General features: G+C 42.0%; 3 protein-coding genes and 1 pseudogene across 3 annotated transcripts; 2 read left to right on the forward strand and 2 right to left on the reverse strand.

Moving 5' to 3' along the window:
• The first annotated feature begins 679 nt into the window (after positions 1-679).
• LMLN2 (leishmanolysin like peptidase 2) lies at positions 680-5,690 on the forward strand. The gene is given in 14 exon segments (XM_025048015.1): positions 680-1,050; positions 1,198-1,282; positions 1,373-1,424; positions 1,756-1,899; positions 2,033-2,293; positions 2,488-2,572; positions 2,721-2,866; positions 2,940-3,114; positions 3,302-3,371; positions 3,448-3,544; positions 3,649-3,921; positions 4,131-4,360; positions 4,750-4,929; positions 5,445-5,690. Coding segments are annotated over 14 exon segments (2,304 nt in total). The 5' UTR covers positions 680-752; the 3' UTR covers positions 5,653-5,690.
• Positions 5,691-5,821: 131 nt separating this feature from the next.
• CUNH14orf119 (chromosome unknown C14orf119 homolog) lies at positions 5,822-9,115 on the reverse strand. The gene is made up of 2 exons (XM_006913597.3): positions 8,966-9,115; positions 5,822-6,977 (listed from the first exon to the last, which is right to left on the reverse strand). Exon 2 carries the CDS (start codon positions 6,974-6,976, stop codon positions 6,554-6,556), a length of 423 nt encoding a protein of 140 aa, XP_006913659.1. The 5' UTR covers position 6,977; positions 8,966-9,115; the 3' UTR covers positions 5,822-6,553.
• Positions 9,116-9,295: 180 nt separating this feature from the next.
• On the forward strand, positions 9,296-21,075 carry LOC102892846 (apoptotic chromatin condensation inducer in the nucleus). The gene is made up of 5 exons (XM_025048016.1): positions 9,296-9,612; positions 11,057-11,122; positions 13,318-13,429; positions 13,840-13,963; positions 20,997-21,075. The coding sequence occupies exons 1-5, from the start codon at positions 9,433-9,435 to the stop codon at positions 21,073-21,075; spliced, it is 561 nt and encodes a 186-aa protein (XP_024903784.1). The 5' UTR covers positions 9,296-9,432.
• Positions 12,896-13,014, reverse strand: LOC112481191 (annotated as a pseudogene).
• Positions 21,076-22,457: the final 1,382 nt, after the last annotated feature.

Here is a 22,457-nt window from a genome sequence, read left to right on the forward strand (position 1 = left end):
GAGCAAAGAAAACAAAGGGATTTCCAAGAGTTCGGTAAGAACATCTCTGAACATCTTTCATTTCTGTCCATTTTAAGTTTATTTTCCCTCCTCGGCAAGCCTATGTGTAGCTTCTGTGACGCCTCACAGAGCTAACACAACAGCCTCTCGCTGGCGGTGTCAGTGAACCGGCGTGTGTTTGTTGAGCACCTAGTAAGTCCCCTACACGGATGAGGGACATGCCTAAATATCTGGCAGTTTAGAGTCCACCCGGCTCTGACATGGGGCTAGTGAGGTACAGGAACCTTGTTTGCTCATCTCCATGAGCTAGGCAGGCATCTAAGAAGCAAAGAATGTCCACACACACACCCCGATATATTAACACCTATATTTTAGTTCTGGGAAGGTTCCAAGGTTATCCGTTCAGAACGGCAGAGGAGTTAGGATGAGAGATGGAAGAGGGTTAGGAGAGTTCCTGTGTGGATGGGGCAGGCTGCTCTTTGCAAAAGTCAGTTGAGGCCTCCGGAATAACACTGCCCCTCCCCGAGCTCTCCACCTCTGGTACCCCCGGAGGAGGCAGCTTCTGGCCCCTGTAGTTCACATCCGACCTCCTGGCAGGAACTGTAGATTTAGTCAACAACACTCAAATCTTGAAAAAATAAGCAAGAGTGCTGGAGGGGATATGCAGAGAGACGGTAAAGAAAGGAAAGCCAGAGTGAGGCACAGAATAAGGGAGCAGCAGACAGCATCCAGGGCAAGAAAACACTTGGAAGATGCTGCTGCTGCTGTTGCTACTCCTGGGGGCTGCTGCAAGCAAATGTCTACATGATGAGACACAGAAGTCTGTGAGCCTTCTCAGGCCCCTTTTACCCCAACTTCCCTCAAACTAAAAAATTCCTCCTTCCCTGCGTGGCTCCGTTGATCCTCAACCCCTCCGAATCCAAACCTGCTATGTAAGAGACCCTGTGTCAGATGGAGCTTGGGATCTGGAGGGAGACGGGATGAGTCGGGAATCCCAAGTCCTGGCCGCAGTGAGAGAGGCTGCTCAGCGACTCCAGGGCGTCCTAGCAGGTGAGTGGGGTGGGGGTAGGGGGGAAGCAGGAATCAGGGAGGGCTGAGGAACAGAGAGAGCTGGGGCAGGAGACCACCACAGGAGAAGACCTGGAGCTCTAAGGTGTTGAGGTGAAATGGACCTCTCGCTTTGTTAAGTGCCTCCAGTGAAAGGACCCCTGCTTCTGAGTCGAGACCCTGCACAGTACTGCCATGCTGTCTGGGGAGACCCAGATACTCCAAACTACCACAGGTGAGCTCATGTCATGACAACGTATACAATGCCTCTTCAGGGTTACCCCGAAATGTCTCCAGCTCACCAATAGATATTCGTTCTTGGCAGGTGTAGCCTCTTGAACCCAGGGTACAAAGGAGAGAGTTGTTTGGGGGCAAAGGTGAGAGCAACTTCTCAGATTTGGGGGTCTGAAGATCTCTAGCCTGCCTAGACCTCTCCAAGACCACCAGCATCAGAATTACTTAATGTGCTTCCTAAGAATGTAGATTCCTGAGCGCCTCCCCCCCTGCCCCACCGGCAATTTATTAAATCAGAGATTCCTTGTGTGTGTAGGCGGGTACAGATCTCCCTATCCTAACCAGCTACCTAGACAACACTAAAGCAGACTAAAGACAGAGACTCTCTGCCCCTCGCTCCTAGTACCCAGTTTCCTGTTGTCCTATCTCCCAGCCCATCTGCTAATCTAAATGCCAGATCTTGCTCCCTGCCAGATCCCTGATGCCCACCTCCGCGGTTATGCCTTGTGGCCAGAGCAGGGTCCTCCACAACTGGTCCAGCCAGATGGGCCTGGGATCCAAAACGCTGATTTTCTTCTCTATGTGCGGGTTGCCCATACTTCCAAGTGCCACCGAGAGGTGAGGTTCAAATCAAGTCCCTTTTCCCTACTCTGCCTCTCTTAATTGTAAATGTCATGGGAAGGGGCAAGGAACATAAAAGCAGTTTTTATTAAACTGTGCTTACTTGGGGTAACTTGGGGCACGCTGATGAAGTTTGGGTGGGGGTGAAAACCCCTCTAAGCTATTCTTCGGTACCACCCCTGGTCTTTCATTTTCGGGAAGATTTTTTTCTGTGTTACCTCACTTCTCTCCTTTCCACCCCTACCTTGTCTTGACCTATCCACAGCCCTCTGTTATTGCCTATGCTGCCTGCTGCCAGCTGGACTCAGAAGACAGACCCCTTGCTGGCACCATTGTCTACTGTGCCCAGCATCTCACCAGCCCCAGCCTCAGCCATAGTGACATCATCATGGTGACTGCTGCATGATGACAGATTGGGGGAGGTGGGGCAGTCTCTAAGCTTCCCATGAAGTGGAAGAACCTTCTAAGGCTGAAATAGAAGGTGCCTCAAGCTCTAGGAAGAAGTGATTGGCAGAGGGGTATAGAGTGTCTGGTTAATCCTGCTGCAAATCCAGTCTCCCTCATTCTGCAGTCATTTGTCCTTAGGCCACACTACACGAATTGCTCCATGCCCTGGGTTTCTCTGGACAGCTCTTCAAGAAGTGGCGGGATTGCCCCTCAGGACCTAGTGGTAAATGAGAGGAACGAGGGGACACATCTTCCCACAGTGTTAACCGGAGGGAATCACTACTATATCATGAACTCCTTCCTCCCAAATCTACCTCATCCTTCTTAAGTTTTCCTTTCCTCTTATTACCTTCTCCCCTTTCTGTACTCAGTTCGAGAAAACTGTTCTACAAGGCAACAGGTGACAAGGCGAGATGAGTGGGGACAGCTGCTTCTCACCACTCCAACTGTTAGCCACAGACTGGCCAAACACTTGGGAGTGCTAGGGGTTTCACTTGGTGTCCCCTTGGAAGAAGAGGTAAGAATGAGAACGCCTTGGGATGACGGAAGGAAGAGGGAGTAGCCAGGTGGCAAACAGCTACATCTTTCAGTAGGGCCCTTTGTCTTCACACTGGGAGGCCCGTCTGCTCCAGGGATCTATAATGACTGCTACCTTCAATGGTGCCCAGCGCACTCGACTAGACCCAATTACTCTTGCTGCCTTCAAAGACTCAGGCTGGTACCAAGTCAACTACAGCGCTGCAGAGGAGCTGTTGTGGGGCCAGGGTGAGAAATAAGGGAGAATTGCAGAGGGGCATTCATGACCCAAGTCAGCTCGGGAAGTGAGAGAGGCTGGAAAGGGTTATCTGCTGCTGAGATGTAATGGGAGCTGTAAGCATAGCTGGCACTGAGAGATGTTTGGGGCTCCATTTGTTCTGAGGGCTCTTTTTCTCTCTTCCTAACTCTCCTGCAGGATCTGGCCTGGAATTTGGCCTGGTGACCACATGTGGGACTGGCTCCTCCGACTTCTTCTGTACTGGCAGGTGTGTGTGTTGAGTGGCTGAGGGGTCGTGCAGCTGTCTGTGATTCTGGTGTCACTCTAGCATCCCTTCTATACAGTGGACTGGGCTGTCACTATCTGCACCTGGACAAGGGAAGGTGCTCCTCAGACCCCATGCTGGAAGGCTGCCGCATGTATAAGCCCTTGGCCAACAGGGTGAGTAGACTAGAGAACAGAGAGTGAAACTGAGTGGGCCTGGAGAGGGGTCAACTTCTAGGGCATCGAGATAAACACTATTCTACCTTCTGCCCTGCCCTTAGAGTGAATGCTGGAAGAAGGAAAATGGATTCCTACCTGGAGCAGAGAATCCCCATGGGGAGATCTACCATTCCCAGAGTCGTTGCTTCCTTGCCAACCTCACGTCACAACTGCTCCCTGGGGACAAGGCCAGGCAGCGCTCTCACATCCCACATCTGAAGGAAGCAGAACTCACTGGCCGATGCTACTTACATCAGTGCACAGAGCGGGGAGCTTACAAGGTGCAGGTGGAGGGATCCCCTTGGGCCTCATGCCTTCCAGGAAGTGCTATTCAGGTGGGTGTCATAGGTGAGACAGCTAGAGCACACTGGCAAAAGAAGTTTGGAAATGCTCATATGGTGGTACTATCCAATCTGCTTTATGTTCATTTTTTACTAACTACCCACTGAGCCCATGACTCTGATCTAGGTTGTACACTTTCCTTAGGAGGGCTGGAACAAGTAACTGAGGCTCTAACTGTACCCTGCTACATGTTTCCTGGCAGATACCTGGGTACTATGGTCTTCTCTTCTGTCCCCGGGGTCGGCTGTGTCAGACTAATGAAGATACAGATGCTGCTACTTCTCCACCTGTGAATCTTTCAACCCAAGACCTCTTATTCCAGCTGTGTTTAGGATTAGCTGGGGCCCCAGGCCACTCCCTGGGGAAGGAAGAGAGAGAAGAGTTCACTGAAGCAGTCCTACAGGCTCTGGTGAGCAGAGGAGGCGTTGAAAGGTAAAGGCTCAGTTTAGGCTGAGGATACATATGGTGGGCCAGGGAGAATGCTTAAGACCTTTACTTCGGTGGTCCCTAACTTTTTTGGCATCAGGAACCAGTGCTCCTATGAGAATCTAATGCCTGATGGTGAGGTGGAGCTGAGGCGGTGATGCTAGCACTTGCAAACATAGATGAAGGTTCTTGCTCACCCGCTGCTCACCTCCTGTTGTGTGGCCCAGTTCCTAACAGGCCACTGACCACTACAAGCCCAGGAGTTGGGGACCCCTGCTTTACTTCACAACTGTCCTTTGGAGGTTTTCTATTCATCCCATTCCTAAGCCTGCACCTGTATGAGATAAACTCTCCCAGGAACTATACCTCCATTAAGAATCCAAATGTCCACTTAGGTGCTATTTCCACAGCCCCTCAATTACCGCTAGTCTGGTGTTCAGCGTGCGCATGTGGAAGTCCCCTGGTTGCCAAGGGCCTTCAGTTGGTATGCTGCACAGGGCTCTGACTCTGACTCTACAGAAGCAGCCTCTAGAAGTTTATTATGGAGGAGCCAGCTTTACCACAGAATACAGCAAGTAAGATAGTATTCCATGTGGTTTCATTTTTCATTCCTAGAAGCCGGATGTTTGAAACTGCATTTATTAAGCACCCATTCATGTGTATACAATACTGTCCTAGACAAAGTCATTTCAGAAAACAAGGATCCCTAACTAGCATGATTACCTCAGGCCTGTCATTATAGGACACCTCTCTCTCCCACAATAGTTCTCCCATACCTAGGACATAGAGTTCCCAGCCACCTTCCTTTCTTAAGTACTACGCACGTATGTCTAGCTACCTGAACATCATAGTCTAACTCTTAAGCCATTTCCCTCACTGCCAAGTCTCCTTCCAACAATCTAAGTTGCTGGAAGCCTTGGATATTGATCTTATTCCCACTTTCAGGTTCTACAGTCCTTCTTACTGATTTCCTGTTTAGCCTGCTTAGATGAAGCACATTTTCATGAGCTCTATGTATTATAATAAAGGTAAAGCCCTTCATCTCCTAAGTTAGGTAACATTCCAGGCCAAATATTCTCTCTGTTCCCAGGTTGCTGTTTACCTCAGGCCATAATCCCTCCAGGACTTGTCTAGGTCTGTCCATGGGACTGTGCCTAATGCTTCTCATCCTGGTGGGTGCACTGGGAACCATGATCTATCAGAAACGAGCTACTCTTCAGGTGGGACCATCCACCCCTTACCATTCATCAGAACTCCAAGGCACAAGGGGCCCAGTTGGAGGAATAAGGGAGGTATGATGTTAACTAGGGCATGATGAAGGCAGGACAGAGATTATTTCTTGGAAGACAACTGGATGCAAGGCCAATCTACTGTCTATACTAAAGTTCTACTTTTCTCAGAATGCCTTTTCCTCTGTATATCAACTATACATTAGGCTTGCAATGAAAAAAAGGTAGAAACTAATGGTTCCAAAGATCCGTTCTTTATTTTGGTATAAAAAATAAACCTTCAACCTGTAAAAAGTGCCACTTGTTTTCATATTGTTGCAGAGCAAACTTACAGAATATCTGCTACCAGCTCCAAGGATATCACATATGCTTTAGCAAAAAAGTCATTGCTATTTGGATTCAAACATCAACGTGGAGGAAGGAGTAACTCATTACCACCCTCCCGATTTTTCCATAATTTTACTAAATCATCACAAGAAAGTTAGTGGTTAGGATGTCACATAATTATGCCAGAATCTGGTAAGGGCGGTGAAACCAGCCATTTGAATCCAGCTCAACTATAAAACTATGACCTTTTATTGCCTTTCTCTCCTGTTTCTGGAGTAGGAGGGCTCTACTTTATATCCCCATGGGCCAGCAGTAGACTTCAGTTATAATGTGTAGATGCCTTTTGGTTATAGTTGCAAAGGAAGCTATTAAATTCTTGAGGGTTTGACATCTCTTGAAAAGAAGCAAGCTATAAGACAAACTGCTGATCTGGATTTGCTTAGATGGAAAACATTTACACTAGGAGTCCAGGTGACATGCTGTTAACATCGAAATAACCAGGCCTATATTGGTGGTCATCATGTTCAATCAACAGATTGAGATACCATCCCCAGATCTTTAAGTGATATAGTCAAAGTTCTCACTGTAAGGTTGTGGCTTCGGCTCCATCGGCTATGCTTATCTTCTTTGATTTTAATGACTATCAGTCTTTACCAGCTGTAGCAGCTACTGCTTGGTAAAACTTTGCCACGAAGTCTGGCTCACTGATCTCCAGCTGCCTGACAAATTCATTGCGTTCCTCCTCAGCCCAACCTCGAAACCACTGATCCCAAAGACGTAGCTGGCACTCAAAGATGCAAGGTGGTCGGTTTGCTCCAGACACACTAAGCTGCTCCAGACTTTCCAGCAGTGGCTGTAACTTTCCTGGCACTGCCTTAGCTACCAGGTCCTGTAGGAAACGTTCACGCTGGGGACCTGACCAACCGGCAAACCAGTGAAGAATACACTTCATCTCCTGGGAAGTGATGTAAGACATTGGGGGAGGGGAAGAGTTAGTAAAATTGTCTGGCACCAAGGGTAAGGGAGAAGAGGATAGTTGCATCGAAGATGATGATTCCAGTGGCATCCTGAAACATAAAAGCACTGTTACATACTCTCTAGCTAGAACAACCAAAATATAACTTTCCAACAAGGAATTTTATCACACTCAATCAGCATCTATAAAGAAAATTACTTTCACCAATTCAATTTACAGGAAAATAACAGGGTCCTTTATTTGGGTTATTATCCACCTACCTTAGAGAAATCATCCAAGAATAACTTCATTTCATATTTGCCAACCTTCCTCTCTCTTTTTCAAATCTATTACTCTCCCCAACTACTGTTTCTATCATTCTTATAATCTGAAAACTACAATTTTTTTCAAGTGACCAAAAATTTTTATTTGACTAAATTCTACCTCATGCATGAGTCTCCCGTTTATTAGACTCTGGCAAAAACAAAACAAACAAGCAGGCATGTACAGAACAGTGAAAATGCCAAGGGCGAGGGTAGTCCTCAGTTTTACTGTAGGATAAATACGTATTTTTTCAAAAGGCCTCTGCCTTTGGTTATATTAACTCTCAGTTCAGCTCATTAAATACAAATTTTCAAAATCACTTTTTCACTTCTCCAAGATCTTCGATGCTATCATAATCTACCTCTGGCCATTTTCCCTGAATGACAACAACTATGTCATCTGTAAAGTCTCCCTGAATGTTTCCATCTTGTTACTGAGGCAACACGGGAGAATTTTTGAGCAAAAAATCTTTGTGCTTCTTTATTATCGGTTTCAAGGGTTGCAAGGCACATTCCTGTTACATATTTTTTCTTTGCTCTGGGAGTTTTGTGGTACAGTTTTTGGTGTTTTTTTTTTTTGAGCCCCTTCCGCCTCTTTTTTTTCTTCTTCTCGATGTTCCTTAAACCTTGCTAACTCCAGCTTCTCGAACATATTTCTTGTTCATTCTCTCCTGCCTATTTCCATGTTCCAGATTAAGAAAAAAGAATGACTAATGTTGGTCCATCAGTTCTTCCCTAAAATGAAAAGTACATTTTTTAATCTAGTACATTCAGCTTGTCAGGGCCTAGCTGCTGATCATTCCAGAACCATCAACAGTGTTGAAAAAGGGCGAAAAAATATGAATATACATATATGTGTGTGTGTGTGTATATATGTCTTCTTTGCAATGTGCATATAGCCTTTAAAATATGCCAAGAACTCAATAACACCCATTACTTCCTTATATTTCCCGTAAAGCACCAGGAACAATTAAAGAGCAGACTAAGTGATGGGTACCTGGCCCAAAATAAGGTAACATAGTAAGAAAAACAAGAGAAGCCACATGTTTATTCAAGACTGAAAAAATGTCTACTTGGTTTGCTGGCTTAGGGATCTAAGTGTTATACTGCTGTAGATGCATGACAATTATGTCTTTGCACAATTTTCCTTAACGTTTAATATAATACCTGCTGTTGCCCTGTCATTGATTGACATCACTAATGCAACTGGAGTGTCAGCCAACGTGAACAGTTTTCAAGTCCCACGGTCTGAATCTTTAACAACGGAAAACAAACTACTACTACTACTGTCTATGGCCTACTTTATTTGTAAAGTTTGCTGCAAGTTGGCAGCATTTGTAGCGAGAAAGGAACCTCTAAGCAATTAAAATCAAGTCAGTGCCAAAACAGTCCAGAGAGGTTGCTCTTTTCACAGTGGCCCTACAAGAAGCAATTCCTCCTAGAAGAACTTAATTCCCTTTCATTCAGGGAAAGGAAGAACGTTCCCCGAGACTTGAGACATGAGACATGGCTTCCAGAGCAAACTAGAGTTCAACGATCATGAATTAGTTCAGTCTGAGTTCGAAGGCACGGTGCTGCCATTTGCCCACTTTGGAGGCCACGGAGCCTGGTGGCATTCCCAGGTCCCAAAGAACAACGCGGCCTCAGAAGGGAGTGGCGGGGATTAAGATGGGAGGCGGCAGCTGTTTCCGTAGGGAAGCGGGAGGCTAGCCGGCCGAGGGTGACCCGCAAACAGCGAGTCTGACCTGGCCAAAGGAGGGACTTCAACTCCGCTTACCTCCCCTTTCCTCTCACAGAGCACCGAGAGGCCGTCACAAGAGTGCTTAGACTCCAACTACCGCCGCCGCTTCCATGTTTCCTGAAAACCCCAAGCAAGGCTAGCCAGGGAGCCCACGCACTTCCGGTCCTTGGCCAGCCCCAAACACCCAAACTCCTCAGCGCCTCAGCCTTAGGTCCGGCGAGAGCCGAATAACTCCGATCATGGTTATGCCAGAGTCGGGACTTCCGAATGGATTCGATTCAAAGCTTCGGTAGAACGAAGATAACCGAGCTCTGAAAGCAGGATGAGGGAGGGGGAGCGGCTGGGAGGATGGAAAAAAGTGATTGGTGCCGACGTAGAGGCGGAAACACCCGAACATTACCGGAGGAACCCGGGGAGTTCTGAGTGGTAATCGTGGGGTTGACTATGGCAGTGGGCGGGGACAGAGCGGTACGTTCGAAGGGCGTTGGCGGAAATTACCGAAGATGCCCGAAGCCGTCGGGACGGACCCGAGTACCTCACGCAAGATGGCGGAGCTGGAGGAGGTGACTCTGGACGGGAAGCCTCTTCAGGCGCTGCGGGTGACCGACCTGAAGGCCGCACTGGAGCAGCGTGGCCTGGCCAAGAGCGGGCAGAAGAGTGCCCTGGTCAAGCGGCTCAAAGGGGTGAGGAGACGGCGTTGCCGGGGTGTCGGAGGGGAGCGGACCCGGTAGAGACGAGTCTCTGCCGCGGCGCAGGCGCAGTGTCCGGGCTCGGCGCGAGCGAGCTCAGGCCGCCAGCGCGAGTCTCCGGAGCCGCGCGCACGGTGGTTGGCGAGGCTCGCGCTGGCATAGAGATAACGCCGGTTCCCGCCTTAACGGCAGCGGCGCGAGCCCAAAATGGGAGGGTGCGCGCTACTCTCCTGGAGTGTCTTAAGCTCCTTCCTCCTTCCCCCACCCCCTCCTTGTTTGTGTCTGTGGTTTCGGCGCATGCGCTGCAGAAGGAGTTAAATCCCCACTACAGCCACCAGCATTGCTGGCCCGAGGGGGGCGAGTTGTGCTGGGTGGGAGTTAGGGGGTATAATTGGGCGGAGAGGTTAATGGGGTTGGTTTTGGTATTCAGAAAAATAGGATTGGGTTAGGCTAAAATGTCTACCTGATTAGATTAGGAGGTGAGATGAAGAGAGACCTTGATTTGAAGGGACTTGGTTAGAGAGGGGTGTGTAATTTATAGGGCATCCGGAAGCATTTCGGGTGAATAAGAGTTTGGTGAATATTGGTGAGAGAGGTAAGGTAGGTTGGTGTATGTTGGAGAGTTTGAATCGGTTTGAGTGGATTAGAGTAAGATGGATAGTCATGACGTGGATGGATGGATTGGTGTGTATGGATATAGTGTAAACGGAGGGGAGATAAGAATGTCTCGGTTTTAATTAGAGTTAATTAGAATACATGGTGGGTATTACAGCTTAGGGCTGGGCTTGCCCAAAGGTTAAGTTGGCAGACCGTTACTTGTGCAGAAGCTGATAAGTATCGTGTGTGTGTGTGTGTGTGTGTGTGTGTGTGTGTGGATTAGGTCAGACCACAGTTTACAGAGTCTGGTCATTTTGTTCTGTAGCCTCCTTTTTGAAATTTTATAAATTTGATAAATCTAGGTGCCACCCTGTTGGAAAGAATCAAGTTCTCTCAAGTAGATCTAGTGCTCGGTAACTGTTTGAGCAAGTAATTCAATCAAGGCCAAAACCAAACCCGTGTGGGTTTCTTATATTTGAAGTTTGAGTATTTGAAGTGATTTTACCTGCATGGCCAGCTTTAGGAGGGGCACTAGGCAGAAGTGCAGAAGATAATAGGGACCGTAGTACTGGTTTTGTCACTGTTTTTTATTACACAGCCTGGTTACTGATTTTCTCCTGTGTGCCTGCATTTTACCTCTGTACATTGGGGAGCAGTAACCATGGCTACCTTTAAGGGTCTTCTAAAGATGAATGAGGACAGTATTAGTAAAAGGCTTTTAGGTCCCTGGAAAAAGAGAACAGTTTAAGTGTGCATGGTTAGTCGTTGCATTTAATAAAGAGATTGGGGGAGGAATGGGTTTTCTTCCTTGGTTTCTGACATTTGCCCTTCTCTATACCAGGCTCTAATGCTAGAAAATTTACAGAAACACTCAACACCCCATGCTGCATTCCAGCCAAATTCCCAGGTAAGAAAGAAGGTTCATTAGATGGGCTAGGCTCTTTGGATGCACAGACATATGGAAGGATGAGTTGTATATTTGATGTTTAATTCATCACCTGTATTTTCTGTGTTCCCTGGGTTGGAAAAGTTCTCATACCAGGACAGTTGAATTCTAATAAAGAATTCAAGAACAGAATCAGAGAAGCTTAGTTAATTTCTGATACTTTAAATGGTGTGTGCAGAAAGATGTGGCTCAGTACAGGAATCTGAAGTCATTTATTTGCCATTGATTTGGGAAAAGTAGTTGATGTCTTTGGCTGTAGATATGAAGTACACAATCAGTAGGTCAGTGTAGGAGAATACTTGCTGAAGAACTCTTGTGTTGACAAAGATTTTCCAAGAATTCAATCTTTTGGACATTATCCACCATTAAAAGTGTCAATACCGACCATGCAGTTACTCCTAAACTTCATGAATTGCTCTGTTACTTAGAGCCAGAAACTCTACCTTTGTAGGCCTTGGTTTCCTCAACTTTCTTATGTGTAATATGAGAAAAGGTTGGACTAGAGCCGTTGTTTTATAACTGCTGGGGTTTGTGGAGCTGCTTTTGGGGGCTTCCGAGGAAAGATACTTTCTTCCCAAGTGAGCTGGGGTTCACACTCCCCTCTTAAACTAGATTAGATCTGTTTTTAGCTGCATCGTATATTGAGTTTCTGCATAAGATTTCTTTGGAAGAAATCATTTCACAGTTAACCAAAAAAAAAAAACCCTGAAAACTAAACTTCTTAGACTGCATGATCTCTTAAGATTCCTTTTTGGTTTTAAAATCCCCTCATTATAGTGTGTCATCCACGTTATAATGCATACTTAAAGAAAAAAATCCAGGTCTTTTTTAGTGTGTGGTGTGCAGCTCCATTGCTAGATGAAGTCCCAAGATAACTGTGGAAAAACAAGAGAGCCTTCCTTACTCCCTTGTTATCACCTCATTAAGCTGGATCATAATCTAGCCAGTTTACAGAGGTTTAGCTAAGTACTTTAACAAGCCCACATAAGTTAATCAGTTTACGATTATGTTCCTTTTGCATTTTAGTCTTTGAAGCTTTGCTTTCATTAACATAGGATTTTTGCAACAAATATATATATTATCTAATACATCCTACCCACACTTCCTCAGTGTCCAGTGACCAAGAAACTCATCTTTAGGTGAAGATAAACATTTACTATGCTTCAGAAAGATGACTAATAATATACAGAGTATTCAGATTTTTTCCTTTTTCTGGAATTCTAAAGGACTTGTCAAGCAAGAAGGTTCTCAGGAGGAGGACTTGTGAAGAGAAAAATGAAGGGTAGAAGAGTAACATGGAAGTCTATGAGTTAGAAAAAAAATGGGGTGGGGAGATTAAGCTTTTGGATTTCAAATGTTATTACCAATGATTTCTTATCACCCAAAGAAAATGGAGTTAGAACTCTGTCTAAATGCTGAATGGCCATCCCTTTTCTTAGTCTCATGCTTTCATACTTTTAAGTACTGTACTTCAATTTTGGAGATGTTTGACAGAATGATTCCGGAGTAGGTAAAGATTTGTCTTTTATATCAGCAAAAGGTGAACTAATATTTTTTCCTTTCAGTTTTTAATATTACTAAAAGAAAAATTTAGATTGTTTTTAGATAGTACTTTGTATTATCTAAATTTTTAGATTAAAATGCATAATTTTTATTTTATTTATTTTATTTTTTAGGTAAGGCAACCCTTGGTTGACCTCACAGATTACAAGGATCTTATTTTTTTATTTTTTATGCCCGTAGCACCTGGCCTTCCTAGGTGGTCTCCCATCCAAGTACTAACCAGGCCTGACCCTGCTTAGCTTCTGAGATCAGACAGGATCGGGCTTGTTCAGGGTAGAATGGCCATAGACTAAAATGCATAATTTTACAAGAACTTTTATTTCATTTTATTTGTGCATCACTCTTTGGATGGGAACCGAATAAAATAAAAAATTATATATGTTCCTTTTTTTTTTTTTGGCCATCTTTTATGAATCATAGGTCTATTTATTTTGGTCCTCAACATAGAAGTAGCTTAGAAGAGGGTCTTCTAACATTTTAATTGCCTTTCTTGAGTCCAGGTATAAGGGTAGACCTTTGCTCCATGAAATTTTCTTTTTGCATTTTCCTGGTTTGCTTTCCTAGACTTTTCTTTTTCCATGTCCTCTCCACAGATTGGCGAGGAAATGAGCCAGAACAGTTTTATAAAGCAGTATCTGGAAAAGCAGCAGGAGCTACTTAGACAGCGTCTGGAACGTGAAGCTCGAGAAGCTGCAGAACTTGAAGGTAAGCCCAGACTGTCACTTCTTACAAGGATTTCTTCATTCTTATTCCTGTCACTGAGAAGATGGGCCTGTTTAGGCATATTCAGGAATAAGTCAGGCTGAGACTACTACTTATTTGCTTTGGTAGTTTATGGAGCCAAGTGAGTTACTTTTTTACCTTTTGTCAGAGAAGACACTTAATTTGATTATCTTGTTAGAGGATGCCTGCCAACAGGAAGAGTTATAAGTAAATTATGCCACTGTTTTTATGAGGTAGAGCTTAATCCTAGGGAGTGTTTCTCTGTGTACAGCACTCTTTTTAGTATATACTCTGTATCCATGACTTTGCCTGACCTCCCTCACTCCTCTGCATATTCCCACATGCTGAGCCCTTCACTCCCTCCCTGCCCCGACCCAATCTGTACTTTGCAGAAGCTTCAGCTGAGTCGGAGGACGAGATGATCCATCCTGAGGGAGTGGCTTCCCTGCTGCCTCCTGACTTTCAGAGCAGCCTGGAGAGACCAGAGCTGGAGCTCAGCAGACATTCGCCCAGTACGTATCTCCCTCCCCACTGCGCTGTTTTGTCAATCCTGCGTAGTTGGTGGGGGGAGGTAGTTACACCTCCTTTCATGCTAAGCCTCCGTTAAAGTCCCAAGGAAACTCTGTTACGTTGATATTTAACATCTGTTTTTTATGGAAGTTATGTCCTTTTTGAAGTCGGCGTTCACATCTATGTTGTTAACAGACTGTTTTATAAGGCAATATGATTTTTCTTCTCATTTGTACCTCTTTAATCTTCTCTTCCTCTGAATTTAGCAATAGTCACAACCCTTTTTCATCTCTTCAGCAATTATATATGAGTTGCACATCCAGTCATCCCCCACAAAGGGGCATCTGCTGCAGTTTATTAATTCATAATTTTTAGTGAGTGCCTGTTTATGCCAGGCATGTGCCAGGCACCAGAAATATAGTAAAGAAAAAGACAAGTCTCTGCCCTTATGAAATGTATAGTCTAGTGAGGAGGCGGACATTAAACAGATTATTACATAATGAATTAAGAGTTGTGCTGCATGCAGTGAAAGTACACAGTATTATGTGAGCATGTTACAGGGAGCTCTAACCCAGTGTGTGGAGTAGGTTCAGGCAAAATTAATTTTTTTACATTATCAAGTACTCAGTTTTGCATAGTATCTAAGGCAAAAATCTGTAAATGCAGTCTAAATATCCTTTTAAGAGAACTGTGTAGAAAACACGTGTACGATAGCTATATCAAACCAGTGTATAAATGAACTACTTTGAATCATTATTAATACTGTTGGTCATGGAAGGTGAGCACTCCATATTTAATATTTTTAGAGTGTGTGGAAGTTGCTGGCTCTTCCAATTAATATAGAATTTCTTCCTGAAAATAGACTTTTAAGAGATATTTAATGGTTGGAGAGAAATACATTCTTTTAGAGACTTCTTTTCTCAAATATTAAAGTAGCATGCCCTCAATTGATCCATTTTGCTCTTAGGATTCTTATTCCCCCTGATTGTAAAGCCAGGAGGAAGGGGAAAACTCATATATAAAATCAGTTGTGTTTCTTCTCAGAAATCACTCAAATGTTTATTGGTTTTCTGCTGTATACATATCTCCATAGTAGAGTATATGGGGAGTTAGCACATTTCTTAAATCTATTAAGGAGAGAAGACAGTGCATATAAAACTAACAAAGGTTGTGTATTTTTGAGTGATATAAGTAGTATAGATACATGTACCATGGGAATTTGAAAGAGTAAATGTTCACTGAGGACTGGAGTGATTAGAGAGAGCCTCAAGAATGTGTAGGATTTGAGCTGAGCCTTAGAAATGGGTAGGATTTGAAATGGCATGGAAGAGACAAGAGGGTATTTTTTAGGAAGGAACATAGGTTTAGAGATAGAAGTGAATGTGACATTTTTAAAGGAGAGGTGCTAAACTAATCAAGCCAGAGTAAGGTATTCTTTCATATTCAAGAATAAACAGTTGAAAAGGTAATTTGGGATAATTGCAGAGGGCTTTGAATATCAAGCCAATGCATGTGAGCTTTTTTTATTCTGAAGGTAATGGGGAACTTTGATAGGAACATGATTTGATAAGGAACACTTTAAATTAAAGAGCCTCTCTCAGTTCTAAATGTAATTGAAATGAAAACAAGGACTGAATTCTGAAATAATAAGTTTTCAAAAGCAAGTAAAGATTTAGAGGGCAGCCAATCTTCAGTGCTTTATGTCATCAGCAGGATTCTGTCTATGGCTATAATTGATGAAGAAAAACAAACAGAAACAAGGAAAAGGAAAGAGAGGTAGAAAATAAATTAGAAGTGATGAATGAAATAAATTGTAGAGTACAGCTAACACTTGCCATATCTGCTCTTCTGATCTTGGCTAGAATATAAATCTCATAGATGCAGTACAAAATTTGGTCACGCTCCTAAATAGAGTGATAGTTTGGAAATTCTAGCAGTGCTTAATTAGATCAGTGGTAATACCTGTTGTTTACCCAGAAATTAGATTCTTTTAGGTATATAGTGTCAGTCCACCATCGGCCATTAAACTTTTGGGGTGCCAGCCTGTTAATTCGCTTTAGATATTTTGAGTTTCTCTCTTTAATAAGATAGTGATTAAAGTAGAGTTCATAGTAACATATTTTGCTGATCAGTAGTGGCACCCAAGGATGTTTTTTGTGTATTGCTCTTTTTGAGAATATGGATTCCTGGGCCCTACCCGAAGAATCTCAGAGAATGTTCGTTCTAGGACTCTCCAGTTTTTTAGACTCTGCTGGTAGTTCTGTTAATCACCTCAATTTCTGAATGACTAAACGAAAGAATAGTTTTTCATTATTTAATCAGGATCCTTGGCTTATATTCTGGTAACCTCCTGTTTATTTGTTATATACAGAATCCTAACTAGGAAGGAAAAATTGATTTATAAAATCCTCCCTGGCTCTCCTTCTTGACTTCTTATATCTCTCCATCACTTTCTTCAGATTTTTCTAAGGTGTTGGGTATTTTTTAGGAAGGAACATAGTCAAGTTGTCTGGATTCCCTTGTAGTTCATGACTGGATATATAAAAATTCTTATTGCTTTTAGATAATTTTTTCAAAAAGAGTCCAATCTAGGAAAATCAGGAGGAAAAATACAAAAACATTTTTAAAGGACTATTCAGAATACAGATTCTTTAACAAAGAGATAGCCGCAGGGGATCTTAGCCAGCCCACGGCTTACACAACATGTAGTCCTCATTCCTTTTTCTCATTAAATCTGGATGCTGAGAATCTAGAGAAATGCTAGATAACATTACTTACACTGCTACCATGAGTCACATTTAGGTTTGGCATCATTGCCAGATCTCCGTTCTCTTAATTCCTGCACCTTATTCATACCCAAGGATACCCTTTGGCCACAGACTTTGCTGTGATCTCTAGCTACCTTACTTGGGTCCTGCAAATCCTGCTCAGGGGTTTGTTTTCTAGAATAAACTACTTTTCTATATGGCTCTTAAACAGTCTTCACTTTAATATATTTTACACTGTTTAGCAGTCACCTTTCCTTTTTCCTGAAGGCTTCTGGCTTTGGAATTTTGGAACTATTACATTTACCCTGACTTGCTTTTCAACTCCTGAAATCCATTTTTTAACCTGTTACCAGTGTTGGCTCCACCCTTTGCTAAAAGTGCTCAGTTTCTACACAATATTCACATCTAAAGATATGTGGCCATGTGCTCATAATAAAAGATGTCACCTTTCCAGGAAGCTTGTCTGCATCATATCAGCTCTGTACAAGGAGGTAGAAAGAGATTTGTCATCTCTTATGTTTTGTGTTGTTTACTAAGCTCTTATTTCATGTCTGAGGGTCCCCTGTAGTTGTCAACATTTTTGGAAAACATTGATGACCAAAACTTTCTGATGAATAGCTGTGCCTATTTTTCCCCTCATCTTTTTGATGACGTATTACTCAAGTGCTTCCAGAAGAAGAATCATCTAAAATTCTATCAGTGCAGTTTTACAGTATCAAAATAATATAGTCCAGTAGGATAGCGTGCAGCTTACAATAGGCGGAAAAAGAGACTATTTGCTTATATGTACCTGACTTTAAAATCACACTCTAAAACTCTTATTTGACCTGTTTAACATATTTATCTATGGCCAACTTTATACATCCCTTTTTCCCCCTTAAAATCACTTTTATTTAATCAGAACATATATGTGCTTACTGAAACCCTGTTAATTATTTCACCACGAAGTATCTTTCGTATGACTTTAAATATGTGCTTAATAACTCTTGTTTTTAAATTGTAAACAAAGAATGTTTCTTATATAGAACTTGGAATGGTATAATTGAGTACTCGGCATGGCTAGGTGTATGATTTTAGCTGTTTATAGTATTTGAGAAGTATTTGAGAATCTCTTTTATAGGTTTCCTCTCCAAAGTATAGGGTTTTATTCTTTTTAAAATGTTTGTTTTCTTATTACAAAAAAATAATATATTCATTAAAAATTTTTGAAAAAATTTATAAAAACGTTTTTAAATCATCAGTAGCCCTACAAATTAAAATAACCTCAATCGATATTTTGGTATATAATTTTTCCAACTTTTTGTCTATGTATTAGCTTAAAATATCTGCAGTATTAAAATCTCTACCTTCCAACCTGGCTAACCTTTTTTTTTTTTTTTTTTAAATTCTTGAGCATCTGGATAATGATTTTTGTTTTAGAGCACTTTTTAGGTTCACAGCAAAATCGAGAAGAAGGTACAGAGATTTCCCAGGTGCCCTCTGCCTGCCATGTGCCTCCTGCACTATGAGTATCTCCCACCAAAGTGGTACATTTCTTAAAATTGATGAACCTACACTGACACACTAGAATCACCTGAAGTCCATAGTTTATACCTTCAGATTCACTCTTGATGTTGTACATTTTGTGAGTTTGGACAAATGTATAACGACATGTATCCATTATTATAGTATCACACAAAGTATTCTCACTGCCCTAAAAATCCTCTGTGGTGTGCACATTCATCCTTTCCCCACCCTCTACCTTTTTTCTTCTTTTTTTTGTAAAACTAAAATAAATCAGCTTCTTTCCCTTATACTTGCAAAGGATCTTTGCTAAAAATTTTGTGGGAAATACTTTCTTTTGGTTTTTGTTCATTTTGTAATTTAATCTATTCCATGTCATTTAATTATGCAATTATTATTATTATAGCCACCACATTACTTATTAATTTCTTACAGGTTATTCTTTAAATGTTTGCTAAAGAATCTGGTCTATCACTGTATATCCTAACCATAGATCCTGTACACACACCCATAATGCAAGTCTTTATTCACTAACCCAGTTAGATTGTATATATGCAGAGACATCTGTTAATCAAGTAATCATGGAGTAAAGTTTACAAAATATGTGTGGTCTTCTAGTTATTTTTAAGTTTCTTTTTTTAATTACAGAAGCAAAGACTAGTTCATTTTATTTTTTACATTTAATAATTTTTTATGTTTCAGTTACAGTTGGCATACAAGGACTAGTTCATTTTAGATTATTGGGATATAGAAATAAGAAGAGAGAAGACCTTAGTTTAGAGCTCACACCATCTGTTTTATTTGCATCAGTTTAAATAATGTTAGTGTAGAACATGGTTTTGTGGATCATTTAAACCTTTTATACTGCATTAAAATTGAGCCCAATCTAGCTGAGTAAGTATCTGGAATATAATTATCTTTAGGCTGTTTTCTAAACTGGTTCTCATCAGTATTTGCTTTGCTACTCTATGTAATATTTTAATACTGATAGAAAACTTAGAAATCTTCCAGTCCATTCCCTCCTTTTTCTCAGTCAGATTATTGAGACCCAAATTATTTAACTGACAGTTACTGTCTTTCATGAAATATGAGGAAAAGCTTTTCCATTTTTACATAGTTATTATGTAGAATGACCTAGATTGGTAGTTATCAATCTTTTAATAGTAGAGCTTATTTTCCTTAAAAAAAAAAAAAAAAAAAGTTCTCACCTTGAGCAGCATATATAAAACACACTTTTAGGGCCCATTTCTGAAACCCTGTCCAGTTTGCTTGTTATATTTCTAGGAACTTTAGGGCCCTGTGAACCATTCATCAAAGTACTTATTTCATTAGATTGTTATTTTACAAACTGGTATATTTATAACATTTTGTTCAGAACTAGTGGTACCAATAAGCAATCCAAAAAAGTAGACATCAAACATAGTGAAGTCTTGAGCTCTGATTCAGAGTGACAGAACATTTTATAGAAATAAATACACTTTGTATTTATACATCCCTGCTAGACAGTTTGAAGCCCTGGGTAGTTATTCTGCATCTATTTGAGTTATTTGTAATAAGTGGATTGGCTTTGAGAATTAAAAATATTCCAAACATGCAAAGCAGGAATCATTAAGACCTTGATCCTTAGGGCTTTATGTAGTCTTTTGCATAAAAGTCAAAACTGTTATAAATATGTATTTACCAGCATATATATGCTATGATTGATTAAATTTTAGAAAGTAGCCTTGGAAGGAGTGTTCACATCATGAGTCTGGCTTGATTTTCTTTCATTTGATAGGAAAAAGCTCCTCTGTTTCTGAAGAAAAAGGTGACTCTGATGATGAGAAACCAAGGAAAGGAGAAAGACGATCATCCAGGGTCAGACAGGTAACTTGGATACCTCCTAAAGTATCGTCCATCACCTCTTTGAGTAATACTTTGGTTATCTCATCTTTCTCTTCCTTCTCAAACTATTTCAGAGTTGGTGTTTCTCTAGATTTCTGTACAGTCTTCTTTCTCTTTATCACCTTTTTCTTTTGTTTTATGTTTTTTAATTTAGATCTGCTCTGGCCTTCAGATTTCTAAGTGAATACATAAAAAAAAGTAAAACTTAATAGTGAAAGATTGTAGGCTGTTCTATATTTCTAAAGTGTGTTATTAAAAAAGATATACTTGTCTTCAGCCATGCCACCCTGAATGTACCTGATCTTGTCTGATCTCGGAAGCTAAGCCTGGTTAGTACTTGGATGGGAGACCACCTAGGAATACTAGGTGCTGTAGGCATTAATAAAAAAAATAAATAAATAATGTAAATAAATAAGATATACTTGATTATTCAATTAAAACCTGAAAGCTATATGATATACTAAGTGAGCAGAATACAGAAGTATATGTGTAGTATAATTATGACTATGGAAAAGAAGGAAAAAATTAAATATACCAAAATGATAAAAATAACGAAATTAAGTGATAATAGGTTGGACCTTCCACTTTCTAGATGTTCAGTTTGTATGTATGTGTGTATTTTTTTTAGTTTATTTTTCAAGTTCAAAGCTAAAAAATGAACTAGTAGAAGTTTCATTATTGCATTCCTTTCAGTCATTCTATTTTGATTCCCATAAGCGCCCATATCAGTCATGTTTGTCTGCTGTCAAACTAGTTTCTGTGTTGGTGAAAGTGTACGTCATTGAATTTCTCCTTTCTGTGTGTATCTCGAGATACTTTTTCTCTTCTGTTGATAGTGAGGAAATATACTTGGAACAATTATGTATCTTATCTTTTTCTTTCAGGCAAGAGCAGCTAAACTCTCTGAGTGCAGCCAGGCTGCTGAGGAGGAGGAAGATCAAGAAACACCTTCCAGAAATCTGAGGATCAGAGCAGATCGAAATTTGAAAACAGAGGATGAGGAAGAGGAAGAGGAGGAAGAGGAGGAAGAGGAGGAAGAAGATGATGAGGGACTAAAATCTAGGGATGCACCAGTTCTGAAACAGTCTGAGGAAGAAAAGAGGGAAGAGATGCCCAGAGCAAAACCAGAGGAGGTAGTGGAAGAGAGATCACAAACTATTATAAGATCCCAGGAACAAGAAGGGTTAGAGAGAGGAGGGAGAGTTACAAGGTCCCAGGAAGAGGCTAGTAGAAGAGGTCATCTGGCCAGACATCAGCAGGAGAAAGAGATGAAAACAGTTTCTCCCCTTGAAGAAGAAAGACAAATAAAATCATCAAAAGGCTTGGAGGAAAAATCAAAGTCTCCTTCCCCTCCTCGATTGACTGAAGATCTGGAGAAGGCCCCTGTTGTGTTACAACCAGAGCAAACTGCCAGTGAGGAGGAGACTCCTCCACCTTTACTTACCAAGGAAGCATCTCCTCCACTACCTAATACACAACTCCAGAGTGAAGAAGAAATTGAGCCCATGGAAGGCCCAGCCCCGCCTGTTCTCACTCAGTTATCTCCTCCTAATACAGATGCCGAGGCCAGGGAGCTATTACTATCTCAGCATACTGTTCAGTTGGTAGGAGGCTTGTCTACTTTGTCAAGTCCTGCAGACACCAAAGCAGAATCTCCAGCAGAGAAAGTGCCAGAGGAGAGAGTTTTGCCTCTAAGTCAGAAAAGCACACTAGCTGAGTCCTCAACCCAGAAAGGTCTTGGAATAGAGTCAGACAAATCTGCTGCCCCACCCCCTCTAAAAATTGAGGAATTAGCACCAGCCAAAGGGATCACTGAAGAATCTCTGAAACAGCCGTCTGTTGAACAGAAGGAAGGCAGAAGGGCTTCTCATACCCTTCTCCCAAGCCACAGATTGAAGCGGTCAGCTGACTCATCCTCTAGCAGATCCTCCTCATCTTCATCCTCAAGTTCTAGATCAAGATCTCGTTCTCCTGACAGTTCACGCTCTCAATCTCACTCACCTCCAAGATCCAAGCAGAGAGAGATAGCTCATGCCAACCCTCGTGGTAGATCCAAGATGGGCTCCAGATCAACATCAGAGTCCAGGTCACGTTCCCGTTCTCGTTCAGCATCAAGCAACAGCAGGAAAGTAAGTGTGGCGGACTCCTGGGTACATTGATGTTCTGTCTGTATGCCAGTGTTTTCAGCCTTAGGGGAACTTATCATGATTTCTGGCGGGAATAGGAAAGTCTTCCTTTAGTTCCGAGTTCATTGATTACTTTCCCTTCATTTTAAGAGTCTAATTTTCAGTTCATTGATCCCTAAATAGGGTCCTTTTTCATTTTGAACCCCTTTGATTCCAAGG

Source organism: Pteropus alecto, unplaced genomic scaffold, assembly GCF_000325575.1.
Source record: "Pteropus alecto unplaced genomic scaffold, ASM32557v1 scaffold335, whole genome shotgun sequence".
In the NCBI taxonomy this organism is placed as follows: Eukaryota; Metazoa; Chordata; class Mammalia; order Chiroptera; family Pteropodidae; genus Pteropus; species Pteropus alecto.